The sequence below is a fragment of the Eulemur rufifrons genome, chromosome 16 (assembly GCF_041146395.1).
Source record: "Eulemur rufifrons isolate Redbay chromosome 16, OSU_ERuf_1, whole genome shotgun sequence".
Classification (NCBI taxonomy): Eukaryota; Metazoa; Chordata; class Mammalia; order Primates; family Lemuridae; genus Eulemur; species Eulemur rufifrons.
In genome coordinates this window covers 6,927,155-6,947,334 of record NC_090998.1, presented here as the reverse complement: position 1 = coordinate 6,947,334, position 20,180 = coordinate 6,927,155, and the positions used below count along the sequence as shown (strand labels likewise).

The 20,180-nt window shown below is 45.1% G+C and overlaps 1 protein-coding gene and 1 non-coding gene across 3 annotated transcripts in view; both read right to left on the bottom strand.

Annotated features, from left to right (window-relative positions):
* Nucleotides 1–961: 961 nt before the first annotated feature.
* The window catches only part of NCAPD2 (non-SMC condensin I complex subunit D2), a 32,087-nt gene continuing 12,868 nt past the window's right edge, over nt 962–20,180 (bottom strand). For both annotated transcript variants that reach the window (XM_069490502.1, XM_069490503.1), the window contains exons 3-32: nt 19,624–19,699; nt 19,283–19,341; nt 18,628–18,809; nt 18,188–18,330; nt 16,292–16,419; nt 16,096–16,219; nt 15,773–15,920; nt 14,541–14,738; nt 14,130–14,264; nt 13,944–14,031; nt 13,666–13,846; nt 11,252–11,376; nt 10,158–10,391; nt 9,187–9,361; nt 8,847–8,931; nt 7,025–7,158; nt 6,548–6,680; nt 6,372–6,456; nt 5,913–6,080; nt 5,465–5,637; nt 4,529–4,640; nt 4,326–4,449; nt 4,091–4,246; nt 3,578–3,755; nt 3,397–3,491; nt 2,871–2,951; nt 2,544–2,727; nt 1,705–1,831; nt 1,477–1,608; nt 962–1,250 (exon numbers count right to left, since the gene is read on the bottom strand). In XM_069490502.1, coding sequence (XP_069346603.1) covers nt 1,165–1,250; nt 1,477–1,608; nt 1,705–1,831; nt 2,544–2,727; nt 2,871–2,951; nt 3,397–3,491; nt 3,578–3,755; nt 4,091–4,246; nt 4,326–4,449; nt 4,529–4,640; nt 5,465–5,637; nt 5,913–6,080; nt 6,372–6,456; nt 6,548–6,680; nt 7,025–7,158; nt 8,847–8,931; nt 9,187–9,361; nt 10,158–10,391; nt 11,252–11,376; nt 13,666–13,846; nt 13,944–14,031; nt 14,130–14,264; nt 14,541–14,738; nt 15,773–15,920; nt 16,096–16,219; nt 16,292–16,419; nt 18,188–18,330; nt 18,628–18,809; nt 19,283–19,341; nt 19,624–19,699 — 4,049 coding nt within the window. In that variant the 3' untranslated portion in view covers nt 962–1,164. The remainder of the gene's footprint in view (nt 1,251–1,476; nt 1,609–1,704; nt 1,832–2,543; nt 2,728–2,870; nt 2,952–3,396; nt 3,492–3,577; nt 3,756–4,090; nt 4,247–4,325; nt 4,450–4,528; nt 4,641–5,464; nt 5,638–5,912; nt 6,081–6,371; nt 6,457–6,547; nt 6,681–7,024; nt 7,159–8,846; nt 8,932–9,186; nt 9,362–10,157; nt 10,392–11,251; nt 11,377–13,665; nt 13,847–13,943; nt 14,032–14,129; nt 14,265–14,540; nt 14,739–15,772; nt 15,921–16,095; nt 16,220–16,291; nt 16,420–18,187; nt 18,331–18,627; nt 18,810–19,282; nt 19,342–19,623; nt 19,700–20,180) is intronic.
* LOC138397814 (small nucleolar RNA U85) lies at nt 18,887–19,212 on the bottom strand. Its single transcript, XR_011235914.1, has one exon. It is a non-coding gene; the product is annotated as a small nucleolar RNA U85 (small nucleolar RNA).

The following is a 20,180-nucleotide window of genomic DNA, read 5'->3' as shown; positions in this document are numbered from 1 at the left end:
AATGGGCCTTAACCTTTCACAGCAGAGGCCCTTGACAGCCCTCCATGCTCCTGCACTACCCAAAGTGTGACTCTGAGGTACCATCTTCCCCGTTGCCTCATACTTGTCATTTTTCATTAGTGTCCTCCGCCCATCCCCTCAGACAAAAGAGGGAGCTCAGTGCCAGGGAGCACTACTGACGCAGTGTGCTGTTGTCATGACAGCAGAGACACCAGTGTGGTCATGATGGCAGCCTCACCGCCTCCTGCTCCCCGTGACTCAGCAGATAAGATTTGGGGAGCTGAGGGGTACGCAGGCTTCAGCGGGCAGACCACCAGCCACACGGGCTGCCCGTGAGGGGCTCAGCCTCCTGCAGACCTGTAACATAGTGAGGACTGCCTGGTAGACAGACCTTGTCTCCCACAGAGCCAGAGGGGAGCGAGACCGGACCTCCCACCCGACCAGGGCAGTTGCCAGTCTTTGGAGATGGACCAGGGAATGCCAGTAGGGTGGGGCAGGGCACACAGAGGAACGCAACCGTGGGTCTGGGGCAGGCTCTGTTGACATTTTGGGCGGAAGAACTCTGTGGGGGGAGCTGTCCTGTGCACTGTGGGATCCCTGGCCTTTGCCCACCGGATGCTGGTAGCAGCCCTTCACCTACCAGACTGTCAACACAAAAGTCTCTAGGCATTGTCAAATGTCCTCTGGCAGGCATAACGGCCCCCAGCTAAGCAGCACTGATACGGAGCCTAGACACTGCAATTCTCCAGCCAGGCATCGTCACCTGTGCAGGCAGGGGACATGGGGGCAGCAGGGAACAGGGGCTCATCTGTGCTCCTGGAATCACCCTCTGGACTGATAAGCCTCCGTTTGCTGTGTGAGTCTAGACTAATGTGAAAGGTGAAACAAAGACAAGCTTAGGAAAAATGGCTAAAAGTCTATAAAAGCATTTATTATTAGAAAACAAGGAGATTGGCAAACATATATTCCAAAGTGAAAGCAGCGGAATGAAGTTCAGTTATGCTAGTTTAAGAGAAATGCCTTGCATTTTAAAGATCATTTATGTATTAAAAAAATACATAGGAGACAGGCAAATAAATATTTTACAAGGGGAACGGAATTGGACTTCAAGGCATGCGACAAGATACCCTGCCCAGGAGGGATGGGAAGAGGCAAGACGACTTGCTAGGATCTGTGCCTGCGAGTGGATGCTCTGCGGATGGGGGTTGTTTTCTTGGGTGTCTCATCTTCTGTCATCTCTGCTGAAAGCTCTGTTCAAACAATTGGAAGGTAAGAAAAAGCTGAGCCACCAAGATGGTGAAAAATAATGTTAGAGAACAAATGGGACAACCCCAACCACACTGCAGAAATAAAACCCGAACTGCACAGGAAGACACCATGGGGCAGTGGGGCCCCCACAGCAGGACCCTATCGAAATCAGCCGTCCTCACCCCAGCTATGTTCCTTCTGGGCCAGGGCCAGGAAGGAGCATCATACCTTCCTCACTGGACTCATCACTTGAGAAGACAACTTTGGGTTTCTTTTTGGAAACTCGCTGCTGGGTGTTTGGATGCCGACGGGTAGCCCGGCGGGGCTCAGGTGTGACAAAATCATGCTGGTGCCTAGAGACTAGAAAGGCAGGGAGACATGATTTTTGAAAAAAAGAAGGTAACCACTGCTTGAGGGGAGGGGCCGGTCTGGCCTGCACGCGGCTGCTTCACATACCAGTGGATTGTTTCCTGGCTGACAGGGCTCTCTGGCTACCTCCTTGGCCAATCTCCAGCTCCTCTATTCCATCCAACCCTCTGGTGTGAAAGGCCCGCAGCTTCTGCTCAAACTCATCTATTATAGCCTGGAGGGAACAAAGGAGATCAAGAGCAGGCCTGGAACATAGCTTTTTCTATGATTAAAAAGAAACAGGGCCATGAAAGACATGGAGGATATTTAAGTGCATATTCTAAGTGGCAGAAGCCAATCTGAAAAGCCTACATGCCGCATGATTCTAACTACATGACATTCTGGCAAAGCTACGGACACAGTAAAAAGATCAGTGGTTGCCCGGGGTTGCGGGGAGGGAGGGATGAATAGGTGGAGCATAGGGATTTTTAGGGCAATGAAACTATTCTGTATGATACTGCAGTGGTGGGTACATGTTATTATGTAGCGAGCCCTGATGAAAACTACGACTTAGGGAGACGATGTGCCCGCCTAGCTTCGGCGACTGTAACAAATGTACCACGCTGGCGCTGGCGCAGCATGTTGATGGTGGGGAAGGCTGCATGTGGGGGGACGTGGGGGTATATGGGAAGTCTCTGTACTTTCTGCTCAATTTTGCTTTGAACCTGAAACTGCTCTAAAATAGAAAACAAAAACAAAAACAACAAGAATTGGAGACAGAAAATCTGGTCTGGGGTCACTCTAGCAAGTTGGTTGCAATCAAGCTGGGGATAAGGTAAGATACTAACGTGACTACAAGAGCCTTAGAATACTGCTTATTAGGCAGAGCAGATGTAGCAACCCACCCTGGAACCCAGCAGGTGCCCAAATGTCCCTGGACTGCTCACCTTGCCCTCAGGCTTGGCCCCACGCCGTAGTTTGCCTACAGCCAACAAAAAAGTACTGAAGATGGACTCATCTGACAGTTTATCTCCAAAGCAGTCAAAATTGTCAAGCATTTTGCGGAGGCCTCGCTCTGTAAGGGGCAGCTGTGACACACAGTAGGCCAGGTCTCGGAGCTGCCGCTCAGTTCTGCAGATGGGAAAGGCTTTGTGAGGAGCAGCGAGATCCAGGACGTAAAGGCTCACATGCGGGGGGGTAGGGGAGGGAACAGGGACAGGCTTTCCCCTGCGGGGCCCCTCTCAGCACAAAGGCTCTCAGGGAAGGCAGAGTACCGGGCTGTGCGAAACCGCTGACACAGCTTTTCCACCAAGCTCTCTGTCTGCTTGTCCTTGGTGATGTAGGAGAGGAGCTGCCTGCAGGAAGGGGAGATGAAGATGTGCCAACTTTGTCATCCACTAAGACGAACCCTGGACTGTTCCCTAGCACCAGATTCTCTAAAGTTCTCTGCCATGGCCCCTGCCTGCCTCACCACCCCCTTGCCCTCTCCCATACATGAGAAAAGCCCCTCTCCCCAGGAATTTTCGAGGTGAATAGAAACTAATAACAACAGCTGCTATTCAGTGAACACTATTACGTGCCTACCACCACGTTAGAAACCTTGTCTTATTTAATATGCTCAAGAACTAAGGGGCACACATTGTTAGCCTCATTTTATAAGAGAGGCAATATGCACGGAGAGGTTATCGCTGAAGGCTATACAGCTAAAAAAGCAGCAGGGCTGGAATTCAAATACAGGCTTGTCTGATTCCTGAGCCTGTGCTATGTGAAAAATGTGCCCCAAGGCCCAGGGAACTATACCGCATGATGGTGTGGAAAGGCACTTCCTCCACTCCCGCCTCGGGGTCTGACAGGCGGCTGATGATATCTGGAAGGAGATTATAGATTGCGTTGCCCTGTAAGACAGAGAGAGAGATAAGGTGACCTACATACTGCCTCTGCAGCAAGCCCTCAGCCGCCTCTCCACCTCTGTGCCTCTCACCTTGTGGGAAAGCTCATTGAAGAAGTTCTTGGCCAGGGCAGCAATCTGAGGCTCGGGGTCGATGAGCAGCACCGCCATCTCGCTCACCTGCCCCTTCACCTTCACCATGTCCTTGAGGATCAGGTGGGTCATCACCAGCCCCGCCGTTTTCCGCACTTGCTGAGCTGGGTCCCGGAGGCTAGGAAAATAGTCTGAAGTCATTGGGACCAAAACCTCTGGGCTATAGCCAAACACTGGCAGAAAAGGCCTCAGCAGGAATCTGTTACCCCACACACCCCATTCTAGAGGCCGTGAGAAAGCTGTCTAGAGTTGAAAGCTGGCGCTGGGGAAAGAGGCAAAGCTTCCAGCCAGAAGCTTCACTCCCTTTAGGGTCATACTGAGCTAGGGGGCCTATACAGGTCAAGTTCAAGGTAACGCTGAAGACTGGGGGAACAGAGTCTGAGTGATTCTCACACTGATGTACCAGACTCCAGAGCTCTCAGGGACCGCTGCTGCACTGTGAGGATCTCTTACCGAGCATACAGATGAGGTGTCCAGGGGTCCACTAGGTTTGGGAATCGGATGGCCAGATCCCCAGTGGCAACCATGAGGTTAGACCGGACAGTGGGGAGTGAAGACTTTTCTAGCATGGTGAACAGAAGACGAAGCTGGGAGTCACAGAAGGTGGCACTAGGGGCAAGGAGAGGGCCATCAGGGAAACATATCACCCCATCCTCCCTAAGAAGGTGGGACCAGCCCCAGGGCCTACCTGATCATGCAGAACTTGCCAAGGGCAAGTGAAGCAGCTGCGGACAGGTCTGGGTTGCTATAGAGGCCGGGGTTGTTACAGACTTTAAGCAAAAGTGGAACAAAGGCAGCAAGTGTCTGTTTGCCTATTGGAAGAATAACTTCAGGTTTGGGATAGTTTATCTCACTTGAGGAGAAACTGCTGAGTGCAGCCATTTTTCTTACCATCCAATAGTTCCATCTCACAGATGCCACGGATCAGTTCTGCCTCCGTGTCATCAGCAGTCGCTCCAACCAGCCCCATTTCCTCCTCCATGGTGGTCTCAGAGCTTGTATTCTAAAGGCAAGGAAGCCAGGGATCATGGGTGAGCAGAGACAACATTTTTGATTCCGGCCTATACTTCATTTTGCAAAAGTGATGTGAGGAAAGGCAAATTCTACAAAGCCATTAACAGAATTATTAAATGTGTCTGTAAAGAGAAAGGATTCCGGGCCCCTCTCCCCCGGGACCTGAGAACCTCCCCCAGGCCCCTCTCTCTTGGGACCCGTTACCCTCAAAAAAAAAAAAAAAAAAGAGAAAGGATTCCACAACTAAACAGAAAAAGAACCAGGTCCCTCTTGCTTTTAAGTTGCCAAAGCATGTTTCTACCTCTTCCTCATAGAAGACACAATTTCCTGTACATAGTAAATAGATGGATCATGCCAGACAGTGGTTGAAGGTCACAGAAAAGGTCAGACCTTACCCCACTGCTGCAAGACTCTATGTCTGATTTGTCTGCAAGACATCACTGCCTCTAGTGGAGAGAATACATGATCCCATCAGGTGCCAGGCAAGTAACAAAGGCTGATGGAAAAGGAGGTGTGTGCGTTCATGTTCCAATGAACTTTGCCTCAGAGACAGCCTACATTTTATGTTGAAGTCTCTAGCTCCATACCCTGTATTTACCTAAAACTCATTCCTGGGTGATCACGGACAGACTGGTCCATCTGTGTTCACATTAATCTTTCCCAGGGTAGCAGCAACTAAGAGGCAGAGATTCTCACTTCATTTAATAGCAGAGAAGCAGAGATCCCCAGAAGGAAATGTTCTGAGCTGAGGTCATAAAATACATCTAAGAAATGCTTAGGACAAGATCCCGATCACCCAGGAGCTCCATTTACCTTTTCCTTTGGAGCTTTGGTCTTATGTTCCTGTTCTTCCTGAAGAACTCGGCGCCGACAGAGCTCTCCACTCACTGCCTGTTCCAAATGTACCAGCTGCTGCAGAGCCACATCCCCAGCCAGGGACAGCAGGTTCATCAACAGGAAAGTGGGGAGCATAGCGGGGGTCTCCTCTGGAGGACAGGGAGAGAGAAGGCAGGGAGAAGAGATATAATCAAGTCCCCCCAAACCTGAATCCCTTCCCCTTGCTCATGTGCTATTTAAAGTAAGACATGGGGTGGGGGGTGGCGATGCTAAGTGGCCCAACTTCAACTTGGACAAAAACGGGACAGTGTACACTGACAGGCTGCTGTAGAGAGTGGTGGTGGCAGCAGCTTTTGGTCCTGTGGGGAAAACAGCAGAAGCTGGCTGCCCCCCCAGGGGGCCCATCAACCCCCTGCCCACTCACTCGGGTCCTCTTGGGGGGCGCTCTTCTCCTCCAGCTTCTCCAGAGCCTGCTTTGCACAGCTATGCAGTATCTGGGCACACAGCACCTCGGGGCCCTCTGCCAGCTGGTAAATGAGGGTCACTGCCACTTCTTTGAATGGGATCCAGAGTGGGTCTGGGTGGACAAAGCCTGCATAGGAGAACAGAGGAGTAGTTCACTGCAGACAAAGGTCTCAATTCTGCCCAAGGCTCACTGCAACCTCCGACTCCTGCCTCAGCTTCTTGAGTAGCTAGGACTACAGGTGTGCGGACAACACCTGGCTAATTTTTCTATTTTTTGTAAAGACAGGGTCTCGCTCTTGCTCAGGTTGGTCTTGAACTCCTGGCCTCAAGTGATCCTCCCGCCTTGGCCTCCCAAAGTGCTGGGATTACAGGCATGAGCCACTGCGCCTGGCTTCCAACCCCCTTTTTGATAGCTCACCTTTTGTGACTGTCTCCCGTAGCCGCTCAAATAACCTGTGTTCCTGAGGCAGCCGGAAGGGTGGGTGACGTTTGCCCAGAGAAGGCTGTGGAGAAGAAGAGAAAATGTGGCTGTCTGTACAGGGTGGACAAGAGGATCTCCACTCTCCTTAGTTTGGACACACCAGCCCTACATACCTTTCTCCTGTCAGAGATGTTGGCAATGGCATGGCACACCTGTTGGGCCAGCCTATAGTCCTGTGGAAACTTCTCATCCAGCCCTATGCTCACCAGTGTGTCTAAGTTGCTTCCCACAATTTCTGGTTTTCCTCTAGGGGAAGGAAGGCAGAGTTAAGGGCAGGCTTGGACAGGACCTCGTGTGGGGGATAATGCCAACGGGGGTAGGTACCAGCACCCAACACAGGGTGTCCAGAGCCTTGGAACACTATGGTGAGGCTCTGACACGGGGCCAGTCTGGAGTCCCTCTTCCTCTACTGAATCCCACCATTTTTACTAGGCAGGGGGGCTGGTACTCTTACTATTTTCTTTTCCATTTAGGTGGTCAAGTCACAGCAGAGCTCAGCTGGGCTTCATTGCTACTACTGAAGGAAAAGGAACTTTCTCTGAACCTTCCTTTCCTCTCCCACCCTACTGCCTGTCTGACCCCAGCCTCACCGTGCCATCATGCCAAGAAGCATGACAGAGGAACAACGCTCCAGAGGAGAGCAGGGGACCTTCTCAGTGGCCCGCTCCCACAGCAGTTGGGTCACTGCTGGTTTCAACTCATCCTTCTGCACAAACTCACAGAGCTGTGGAGAAACAAAAAAGGATCAAGCCAAAAGACAAACAAACAAACAAACAAACGAAAAACAATTCCCCAATCCCTGGTTTACATCTCTGAAGACAATATTGAGAACCCAAAGTGGGCAAAGGCAATACTTCGGAAAGAAAAAGGAAGAAGGAGGCTCAAAATGTAAAGCAGGGGATTGGGCAGGTACTTCTCTCTCCATTCTTGAGTTTTCTACTGTCGTGCCTTCAAAACTACATTTACTAAAGTGACATCGAAACTGATGACATGGAAGCTTTTGAGTTCCATGTGGATCCATAGTTCTGGAGATTTCTAGTAGGTTTTCTTGCTGTTACCATAGACTTAACATGTCTAAAATGGCAGCTGTCATCCTTCCTTGCCTTCTCATTTTGCCAGAGGTTCCAGCACTCAGTTACAAATGCTTAAAATTTCAGCCACCTAATTTTTTATCAATCACTTAGTCCTACCTATTTTTCCTTTAATATCTGTCTTCCATTCTATAGCCTCCAGTCCCAAGTCCAGCCCCTTATCACGGCACACCACAAGCCCTCCTCCAGCCTCCTGTCCTGTCCTGCCCTCGCCTCCTCGCCATCCAGCTTATGGGCTGCTGCCAGGTCAGCCCCGCAACATCTGTTTCACTGCATCACGCTGCTGCTGCTGCTGCTGCTGCTGCTCGTCTTGCAGTCGCCCTGCCCTGCCTAGTGTAGGCTCCTGCCCATAGCTGTCCTAGGAGATCTTGGGCTAGTTGCTACCACCAGGCTCTCTTCTTTTTCCCCCAGTGAGAAAGAGAAGGTGGCTAGCAGGAGCACTCCTCCCAGTGGCAGCTGGAGGTTGGCACCACTTCCACTCTTTGTGCCCACGACACAAATACTTCAGAGCAGACTTGCCTCACTGAAATGCTGGGTTCCTGCTAACAGGTAAAGTCCTAGACTCCTGAAGTCATTCAAAGACCTTCACAATTTAGTTCCAACCTATATTCTCAACTTTATTATCTTTTCCAGATAATAATTTTGAACTAGAGCACAATCCTCCTCATTCTACAACACGGGCTATGCTCTTTCTAGGGTTTCTGTCTGAAATGCTCTTGCTACTTTCTCTAATTCTCTAAATCCTGCTCATCTTTTAAGACCCAATGTAAGTCCTACCACCTTCAGGAAACTTTTCTTGACCATTCTACCTTAAACTGCTTTGTTTTCTACTCTGTACTCGTCAGTAAAGCATAGAGCTTAAGAGTATGTTTTTTGGAACTCTTACTGCCTGAGTTTAAATCTCAAACTTTGCCACTTACTAGCTGTAACTAGCCAAGTTCCTTCAGCTGTGTCTTAAATTTCTCATTGTAAAATGCAGACACTGTCTCATAGGGTTGTAAGGATTAAACAAGTTAATATGAGTAAAGTGCTAAGAATAGTGCCTGGCATCTATTAAATACCATGTAAGTGTGTTACCATTATACCTATTTCAATCATTACCCGTGCCCCTTATTCTAGCACTTAATTATCTATCTGCTACATTGTTGTAAAAATGTTTTGTGTTTTTTGACTACCAACTAGACTGTTGGTTCCTTTAAAGTTGGCAACATGAAAGCAAATAGCCATATGCTTCTGCATGGAGCTGAGTAAAATTGCTCAACACATAGTAATAACTCAATAATACTTGTTGAATGAACAAAGAGAAAGTGAGAAGACTTACAATTTCCTCAAGACACTGAATCGTCCCAACTGAGGCATCCACTAGCAGCAAAGAGAGATTCTGAATCAAAGCCTGGGCCTTGGCTCTGTGGGAATAGGGGTCATTAAAAGACTGATAAGCTGATCTTGGCAAACAGGTTATTAGAGGTATCCCACCGCAGTGTCAAATCACTGCTTAGAATGACCTTCACTAGAAATTCAGCCCCACCCTGAACCCCATCATGGACCTACTGCCTATGAGTTTGTAACTCCTCTGGAAAGATGTACCCCACTTCCTTTAGGAGACCTAGAAAGTCCTATAAGCAGCCCATCTCAGAAAAGTCAGTAAAGTGAAAAAATACCTGGCAGAGTCCCCTTTGGGGTTGAGGTACAGTTGGCGGTAGGCATTGAGCACAGCTTCCCGGACACCAGGCTCCTTAGACCAGATGAGAGGCAGCATACGACGCACCCCACACAGGGCCTGGGGTACCCCAAATTGGAACACCATCACAAAGAATTCAATCACCTCCTGCACCACTGAGAGGACAGATACAAATGTCACCCATATACTTGGCGAAATTCTCCCAATACCTAAAGATAGAACCTTTCTGATTATAGCAGCATGCAAGTAGAGGCCTTCCTCATTTTCTTTGAAAATGTCATCTCCCATAATGCCTCACCATGAAATACTATATGCATTAAAATAGCTAAGCAACAAAGGGCTAGACGAAGGAAATGGAAATGAAGAACCCCTGCCTTTTAAAGGAACAGATACATATCAATAAATATGGATAGGAACCCCAAGACCAGCTGGGTGTGGTGGCTCACGCCTGTAATCCCAGCACTTTAGGGGACTGAGGTGGTTGGATCGCTTGAGGCCAGGAGTTCAAGACCAGCCTGGGCAACATAGCAAGACTCCATCTCTACAAAAAAATAAGAAAAATTTGCCAGTTGTGTTGGCACATGCCTGTAGTTCTAGCTACTCAGGAGGCTGAGGCAGGAGGATCATTTGAACCTAGGAGTTGAGGCTGCAGTGAGCTATGATTTGCCACTGTACTCCAGTCTGGGTGACAGACCCCATCTCTCTCTCTGTCTCTTTTTTTTTTTGAGATAGAGTCTCACTCCGTCACCCTGGTTAGAGTGCCATGGCATCATCATAGCTCACTGTAACCTCAAACTCCTGGGCTCAGTGATCCTCCTGCCTCAGCCTCCCAAGTACCTGGGACTGCAGGCACGCATCACCACGCCTAGATCTGACTCCTAAATGAAAAACAAAAAAGGAGAGGGGGGAAGCCCAAGACCCAGTTCCTTACAGAAAAGGCCTCTGGCATACCTGAAGTTGTGTTTTCATACATCATCTTGCTGATGATGCCAATGGCCTCAGTAATCTTCCGAGAGAAGCTATAGGCATCCTGCAGATACTGTACCAGCATCTCCTGCTTCACCAGTTCATCACTTTCCCTGGATTCTTCAGGCTCTGACACCTTGGGCTTGTCTTTACAGACAGCCTGTCCTGGGACCATGTTCCCTGTACACCTGGTCTTCTGTTGTGTAGAAGCTGCTGGGCCTAGGAGTTAGAGACACAGGTTGGTTTTTGTTCAAGGATTATGTGGGGGAATCCAACAGCTGTCAACATCCTTGGATATTTCTTTCTGCAATGTGAAGGTATGAAAGTAGAACCTATTCTAAAATGTCTTCATTTCTTAGCTGGGTGTGGTGGCTCACACCTGTAATCCCAGTACTTTGGGAGGCTGAGGTGGGAGGATTGTTTGAGCCCAGGAGTTCAAGATCACAGTGAGCTATGATTGTACCACTGTATTCCAGCCTGGGCAAGAGAGAGAGAGAGAGACCCTATCTTAAAAAAAAAAAAAAAAAAAAGATGGGATGTTGTGGCTCATGCCTGTAATCCTAACACTATGGGAGGCCAAGGTGGGAGGATCACTTGAACCAGGAGGTTGAGACAGCCTGGGCAACACAGTGAGAACCTGTCTCAACAAAAACTAGAAAAATTAGCTGGGTGTGGCAGCATGTGCCTGTAGTCCCAGCTACTTGGGGGGCTGAGGCACGAGGATTGCTTAAGCCCATAAGCTGGAGACTACAGTGAGCTGTGATTTGCCACTGCACTCCAGCCTGGGCAACAGAGTGAGACCCTGTATCTGTAAAAAGTAAATAAATAAAATATTAATAAAATGTCTTCCTTTCTCAAAAAAGATTCCTAAAGTCCTCAGTGGCTTGGATAGTTACCCTGCAATTATCATTCTTAGGTCCATGGGCTGCTTCTATTCCAGAGCAGAAGCACTGCCAACTCCCCTCTGGGCCCTTTCAGCACCAAGCTGTTAGCCTGGCCACTGTCTAGCATAAAGTAAATGCTCAGTAAATACTAGTTGAAATGTTTTGTTATTTGACTGAACAAGGGAAAGAAATTACCTTTGAAGATGATTCCTAAGAGATTCAGGAATATGGTCTCCTCTGATTCCTCTGGGTCTATATGAATGAAGGGTTCAGACTCCTGGAATCTGCCTATGGCTTCTCGAGTGAGAATGATGGCCTGCCTGAAAGAACCAATTCAGCAACCAGAAGAGCATCACTGGAGCTGTTTAAAAGGGAGCCTACCTCATGATTCCATTAAGTCCCCGGACCTACGGTCCAAATAAAAGGAACACTTATTGTGCTTAAGCAGCATCTAATAGGGGGTGGGGCTCAAAACACTTTTCCTATTTCTGAAGCCTCAAGGCTTTACTATAGTCTTCAAAAAACTCAAATGAAGCTTTTCAAATTTTTTAAACCACAAACCTACACCAAATACCGTTTTAAAAACTTTGCTAAAGCCAGGGGTGGTGGTGCATGCCTGTAGTCCCAGCTACTCAGGAGACTTTGGTGGGAGGATCTCTTAAGCCTAGGAGTTCAGATCCAGCCTGGGCAACATTTTTGTCTCTAAAAAAAATTTGCTAAGTAAAAGTTTAGGAACAATAAACTTTCAATAATTGGCTAAATTAAGACACATGTACACAATGGGATTCTATGTAGCCATTAAAAAATGGGGCAGCTAATTATGTATATAATTATAATTATGTATATAAACAAAAAAAATCACTGAGAGACATAGTTAAGTGAAAAAAACCAAGGTGATAGACCAATGAATAGAGAATTCTAACACTCGTGTCAAAGGGGGAAAAAAGAACATATGATAGACTGTATGTCTTTATGTTATCTTTAGAATGGTGTTTAATAAATTATTAACAATGCTTCCCTGTGGAAAGGGGAACTAAGTCGCTAGAAAATAAGTCTGGAAGGGACTTTTCATGGCATGTCCTTTTTGTAATTTTAAATTTTGTACCATGTGAATGTATTGCTTAATTTTTTTAAAAAACTGTTTAGAAAATCATTTGAAGAAGCTTTGTTCTATTATATGTTTGAATTTGTAACTGGAAGCAAAACAGCACTGGATTTGTAATCTGAAGACTTAGGCTCAGATCTCCTACTTACTAGCTGTGTCTGACAGTCAAGTCATCTAACCTAACTTCTGTTTCCTTATCTGCAAAATGGAAAAGATAATCTGATAATGTCAGTTACCCCAAAAATTGTGGGGAAAAACCATAAAAAGTTATACAAACTTAAAGAAGACTATACAAAAAGCACAGAGGAAAAGCTGCTGGTTGTAAGTTATTAAGAACTTAACCTGTGGGTCAATCTGTAACTAGGAAAAAAAAAAAAAAAAAAAAGAACTTAACCTGGCACCAGCCTGGGCAAGAGTGAGACACCCACTAAAAATTGAAAAATTAGCTGGGCCTGGTGGCATGCGCCTATAGTCCCAGCTACACAGAAGGCTGAGGCAAGGGGATGTGCTTGAGCCCAGGAGTTTGAGGTTGTTGAGAGCTATGATGACACCACTGCACTCCACCCAGGGTGACAGAGCGAGACTCTGTCTCAAAAAAAAAACAAAAAACAAAAAACAAAAAAACCCTTAACCTAGCTTCTATTACTAAGGATTTCTGAAGGAGGTAACATGTTTAACATGAGGGGAAAAAACTTCTAATTGATAGGAGAAAATACTACTATGCTTGGAGAAAGAGGTGTAAGAAGTTGTAAAATTATGGTCTCTATGCTTTAGCAAAGTAAAGAGATACTAGAGAAATAAGAGAGTTATAGGCAAATGAACCACCCTCTACTCAGTCTTTTTTGAACAGCCCAATTAGGTAGAAATAAATAACTTGTGGCTAAGGTTTAAGAATACCTGTTGGCAGCTGTGAAGGTTTTTGTTGCTAAGATGCTCTCAAGTTCTAGAGTGACAAAAATACTAGAAGAAATCTTTTCTCTACAATCAGGATTTATACTGAATTGAAGATTAAGGTAGTATTAAGCAAGTTTGATATTATTTATTAGCTCACAGAATTTAGAATTAGAAAGTCATCAGTGATCATATGATCTAATCAATTTCTTTCTTTTTTTTTCCTTTATTTTTCAAGAAGACTACCAGGTGAAAATAATCAATTTCTTATTTTACAGATAATGAAACTGAGGCTGAGACAGTTAAGCAACTTAGGATAACACAACTAAAATTGTATTTATAGGCTTTCTTCTTCAAATGAAGGAGGACTTATGTTTAATTAGAATATAATACTGTTTACACTGTTTCAATAGTTTCTTTAAGTATTTGTAAAAGTAGAAAAGCATGCTTAATTGTGGACTATGCCTTTGGTCAGACCATTATTACAATGAAAATACCTAGCATCATCTAGTGGCAGCATATCTAAATTCATTTTAAAGAAGCATATAAGTTTCTTGAAAGTTAACTCTAAACTAAAACAGATCATTGGAGAATATCCCATTTTTTCACATACTTGTAACTAGCTTTGGCAAGCAGTTGATAGATGCGTCCTTTCACCTCTTCAGGGGTCTCTGTATTAGCAATGTGCTCAGCAATTTCCTCTTCTTCCTGGGGAAGCTTTAGAAGCTGCTGCAGGGTAGACTTTAACTCTGGCAGCATGGCTTCCCACTCCTCATCTGGGTCTAGCACTGCAGCTGAATGAGAGAGTCTCATTAGTCTCTTCCATTGGAGTTTCTGTCTATAGGGGGAAGGCTATCTGGGGTAAGGATTCCTAGGCAGTAAACTACTCACAAGCAGCTGCAGTTCGCCTCTGGGCCCTCATCTCTTGTAATTTCTGGGTCTCCTTCTGCAGTGGTCCAGCAAGGTCAGTCTCACTAAGCTAACAAGGCAAAATGAATAGCAGGGTCATTAAGTGACATAATTTTATTCCTGTATCCATTTAACTCCTTCTCTTTTGGATAGACCAAGTCTACTTACCTTGCAGGAAAATGGATTATTGGCTAGAAAACTGGCCAGCAGCTGGATGGCATTTTTACACACTAACACTGACTTGTCTGCCAGACGTCCCACTGCTAAAGCCACCACTGCCTGGAAACGTGTCAGGGGGAGAGCCTGTATGGGGTAGGAAGAGAAGGATTAACTCATATCCCACATTATCCATTTTGTTCAAGATGATCTAAATTGAGCTCTAAATCCTAAAAACACCTCTCTATGGGATATAAAATGGGTAAGAAGTACCCCTTGTAGTGGGTAAGATACGTTAGTCTTTAAATGTATCCTTGTCCTTGGTAGAGGAAGATTTACTTATTTACCTCTGACAGCGGATTCCTCTACTTTGGCCTGTGCAGAGAGGGTACCACATCTTTAATCACATAAAAAATCGCTTACCTTCTGCTGGACAATGCGGGTGAAGAACTGCAAAACACGGCTTCGCACAAAGGAGTTGACATCATGGCCATGGGCTTGTAAGGTATCCAAGAACTGGTCTCTGGTGTCTCGGGCTGCTTCTTCCAGTTGATCACCATTCAGAACCTGCAATACCATCTCTGCCATGGCTGCCAGCACAGCATTGCGCATCATGTGATTCTAAGAGAAAGAAATAAAGTTGGTATAAACCTATGAACTCTGGTACTAACTCTCTTTTCCCTTAACTCTGTGCCCATCTAGACATAAAGAGGGTACAAAGCCTTAAGTCAAGGTTAAGCTTGGTTGTGCTTAGCTATGACTTATCTGGTCAACTGCCTTGGTATTTACCCCCAAGATCACAGAAAAAAGCTGAATGCCAGACAGTACTTACTTGTTCAGAGCAGAATGCTAGGATAAAATAAACAAGAACCCAAAACAATTTTTCCTCATAGGGTTCACTCAGATAAGCATGATGGTAGTTGAATATGAAATCACACCCATACACCAACACATACTTGAAAAGCATTTATCACTACCCTTCACCTGAGGTCTCAAAGCCTTTGATCCTTACTAATAAACATCTCCCTCTCCTCTCACTCTCCTTCCCACATTTTACTGACAGCAAATGAGACACAGAAAAGCAGAAACCATCCGTAGGGTGCCAAGCAAATCCATTAGATAATGTGGAGAACAGGGTTTGGGGTTTTTGCCAGGCCAAGAACCAGAGAACAGAGTCTTTCACAAGAGTAAATTAGATGAAGAAGTGGACTATCTTTGTCCTTGACATTCACCTAGGAATGCCTAGCATCAGTTTGGGAAGCAGCCAGACTAGAGATGAGAAAAATTTGAGAGAGAGGACATGGGTTGATTAGAGAAAGCAAGGCAAGCCAGGCAGTAGGAAGCGGCTTTGTCCTGAGGAACGGATGGGACGCAGAATCAAAGTTGAGTCACTCTCACTAGACTTAAGCCGTGGAACTGTCACCTCCCCTACCAGAACTGGATAAAACCAATGTGATACTGAAATGAGACTAATAAAGGGCTCCTTATTCAATAAATTTGATCTGCTTGTCTACAGGAAGGTATTACCACAACGATAAATCTAGACAACTTGTCTTCATATGAAAGCTACTTTCTTGTTCTGTTAAGAAACAGCCTTTCAACAACGGATTTAAAATTCCCAGAAAAACCTCAGAGATCCTTTCTGGCCCACTTACCTCTCCATCCAGATGATCTAGCAAAATGCACATACTGGACATCAGAATGGCTGGGACACGTTCTGCTAGTTCTGTCAGGAAGGCTGCAAAGCCCTTTGCCCCAGAAGGGTCCCGACTCAGCTCCTGGGGACACTTCTGTCCAATCTCTCTACACAGGGAAGAAAACAAAGTCGTAGCAAAATAGTTCAATTATTCAGTTCCCAGTAGGGGAAGGTAAGGCTGGTATCTAATATCTGAAGGAATCTACTGTTTCACAGAGATTGTATTTCTAACCTTTCTCTAGCCAAACCTCGAGGAAAATGAGAATCAGAACGAAGAGTCACCTTACAATCTCTCCCACTATGCTCTTCATTCCATAGTCAGTTGCCCACAGACTCACAGCTGCCACCAGGACAGGTGCCAGGTGTTCAAAGTGCTGCAGCATCTGGATGATCTTCACAGTGGCACCTGTGGAAGTATTAAATATGAGAAATTATGGGCAAAATGAAAAAGGTGGGGCAAAGCAGAGGGATAACTTACTGAGCATGTGGTTATAACGTGTCAAGGCCACACCAAGCAGGTGTGTTATGGCTTCCCGGATGGGGCGGTTCTTCTGGTGACTAATGGTGGGATTCTCTAGAAGGCGGTAGCAACAGCCAGTAACCAAACTGAGAAAGGAAGAGTTTGAGACGATGAAATCAGCTGTCTGGATTCAATCATATAAGGGCCCTGCCTCATTCATTCTGTCCCTACTGCCCTTGAAGTCAGGGTCTTTTAGTTTTCTTCATTCTATCTATTACATTCTACACCAAGTTGCTTTGCTGATCCTAGATAGGTACTCCTTCCTTCAAGATTACCAACCTTCAGCCAGTTATCACGCTGACTAAGGAACCTGAATACATGATAAACGATAGGACAAAGTGACCATCAACTTCTCATTGCTAAATATAATGTCTGATTCAATCTTCATCTTAACTGACCTTTCAGCTGCATTTTGATATGGCTGATCACTCACATTCTCCTTAAAACATATGCTTCATTTGGCTTCCAGGACACCAGGCTCCCTCCTAAACTTCTTTGTCTAGTTGCTTGTCATCTCCTCGCCCTGCCAGAGTGCCCTAGGGTACCAGTCCTTGGATTGCTGCTCTCTTCTAGTTACACTTTTGTAATTTCAGTCTCATGACTTTGAATACCATATATTTCCAAACATTTATCTCTAGCTCAGATTTCTCTCCTGAACTCATCTATAAATTCAACAGCTGAATCTAACAACTTTACTTGGATATCTAATATGAACTTCAAACTTTGTATGTCCTAAAAAGAATTTCTGGTCTTCCCCTCAAAACACATACTCAAGGCCTTCTCCATATCTTGGTTACCAATAACTCCAGTCCTCCAAATGCTCAGGCCAAAACCCTGGGATAGTGAGTCATTCTTGACTATACTCTCTCTTGCACCTCACTCCTAATCCATCAGCAAATCCTGTAAGCTTTACCTTAAGAAAACAAGTACAGAGCCAACCATTCTCCCCATCTTCACTGCCACTCCTTGGTCTAAGCGATCATCATCTCTTGCTGAGTTATCAGAATAGCCTCTTAACTGGTCTCTTGCTTCCCCCTTTCCCTCCACAGTCTGTTTCAATACAATAGCCAGGATGACCCTGTTAAAGTACAAGTCAGATCACCTCACTACCTTGTTTGGAACCCCCTAGTGGCCTCATCTCACACTGAGGAAATGTCAAAGTCACCACGATGGCCTACATGGATCTCCAGTTTGGCTCCCTACTGCTTCCTTGACCTTACAGCCTACCCCTCTCACCCTCTCTTGGCTGCCATCTCTCTGGCCTCCTTGCTTTTGCTTGCACATGCTAGACACACTCCCTCCTCAGGATTTTTGCACACACCATTCCTTTTCCTTACCCTTGCTGTTCCTCCAGATATTCTCACAGCTCTCATTCACCTCCTTCAGGTCTTTGCTTAAATGTCACCATCCCAAAGAGGTCTTGCTAGGATAGCTGATTTAAAATCACAATCCTCTTCCATTGACCTTCCCATCCCCCTTCTCTATTTTGTTCCATAAACCATAAAACATATTACATATTTTACTTATTTTTAAATTGCCTTCTATTCTACAATACAAACTCCAAGAGGGCACAAACTTTTGTTTCCAGTACCTATGATGATGCCAGCCATGCTCCTAAGAGATTCTCAGTAAATACTGTTTAATGAATAAATAAATGGGCATTAGAGATGAGAGAAATTCACATCAGTTTCTAACATTCAATTAGCTAATTCCTAACAACTCCATGTTATGACTATACTTCTATGTATTACAGATAGAACTGAGACATGAAATAAGTATTTAAAAGGCATATCTAACAATAGAGCCCTCATTCCTCACAGGACAGTATTATCTGTAACCATCTGAACTACCCACCTGACAAATTCCTCTTCAATTACTGAATGGTTCCACAGATGACGAATGTCCAACTGGAGCAGCTGTGTTAGAAGCTGAAGAATTGGTTGCCTCTCTTCCTCCCAGTCAAAGCCATGGGCTGCCTTGGTCCGGGCTTTCTTACCCTAAAAAAGATCATGTATACATTTAGGAAAAAATAAGGAAACAAAGAAGGTCAAGATCTGCCATTCTGACTACCCAAACTATCCAGTATAAAGACATGGTAGAAGGTAATATAGAAGAATTATTACAAGTTCCAAAATGCTATTGTTAGGGAAGGAAATGCTGTGATACTTTTGAGTACTTCCTCTCAAACCCTAAACGAAGACAGAAAGGACTCTCAGAAGTGTTGGATTCCCTTCTTCTATCAACTCCCCACCCTCCTGGACCCCACATAAAGTCAGCCAGAAACTCTAACTTACCTTCCCACCAAGGTCCAGGTCCATGAGGCTTGTCTGGCTGGCCATAGTCTCAAAGCATTCCAAGAGGCGTATCAGAGCATAACAGTTCATTTTGAGGGCATTTAGATGGGCGTTTCTATCTGATAAACTCAAAGCTGTATTATCCAGGACAGCTGGAAGTTCCTGGGAGTGGCGGGATACCACTGTGAGGGACAGAATCTGGGAGTCGGTGTCATTCACTTTCTTCATATATCCCAACCTCAAAACACCCATCCCTTGCAGCCATCAGATTACCAAAGATCTGTGTTTCATCTCTCAGTGGTCATAACACAAGCTAAGTCCTTTGGGACCCTTGACCCTGATACCCTGAACATGCTCTGTTCCTACTCTCTCACTCCAGTTACAATTTCTCCCTGGCAACTGGAAGAATCACCCCTATTAAAAAGAGGTAGCTCAAAAGTAGGAAAAAGTTCTTGTTGGTCTGCCCTTACAGTGAACACACATAACTCTGTATTGCCCACCAAGATTACAGACCTTAACAGGTCAAAGGTCCCTGGGCTTAGCCAAACCAACTGAATCACAACAGCCTTGATATCATCACATGGCTAATAAATGTAGAAGACAGTAAACAAAAACAACAAATACCTTCCACCCCTACCCTCTGACCCATAAACACCTTTTATCAGGAATTCCAGAGTATCTTCTTTGAGGCCAGGATCTATACTTCGAAAGTGACTATGAGGGAAAGAAAGTGTAGGGGTCAGACAAGAAGGAGCCTGCAGAGCCCATTCTAACAGATCAAATCTAATCTGAGGAATCTAATGCTTAAAATTACATGTGAAATTCTTCAACTGAATAAATATGGTGACAAGTTGGGTAAATGTTCATCAGTAGAGATATCAGCACCCAGAAGCATTTGTCAGTGAACCTATAATTTGGAATTTCAGGACTAACATGCAAAGTTAGGACAAATAGCTACCAGTTCTTTATAAAGTACCAGCTGGGTATTTCACTTACTGTAAAATGCTGTAGATAGTATCAAAGTGCTCCAGCATAGCCAGGGGGCCCTGAGCTCGGAAGGCAGCCTGAAATGCTATAAAGACGGGGAAAAAAAAACTGATGAATTTGGAGGGGAGAGAGGACTTTTTGGTAAATTCTACCCATGGCAGAAAACCAGGTTTATTGCTTTCACTGGCAAAATCACAAAAGGACACAAACAATTCACTTCAATGTAACCTATAATAATAATAATAATAATGATATCTTACAGTTGTTTTACAGTTAAAGCCTCACTTTAGCTTCAAGTGAAGTAGATGAAGCAGACAGCCTATTTTATATCTTAAATTGGTTACGTGACTTGTCCCACTTACACTAGTGAGTAATGAACACAAACACAAGATCTTTTTAACTTTTTGTTTTGAAATTACAAAAAAGTGAGAAAAAGAGTATAGAGTTCCTGTACCTTTCACCCAGATAATCTTAAAATCTTACATATCATAAACAATCTTATAAGTATTTATTCTAAACCAAGAAATTAACATTAATTCAATACTATTGAATTACTGTTGAATCTA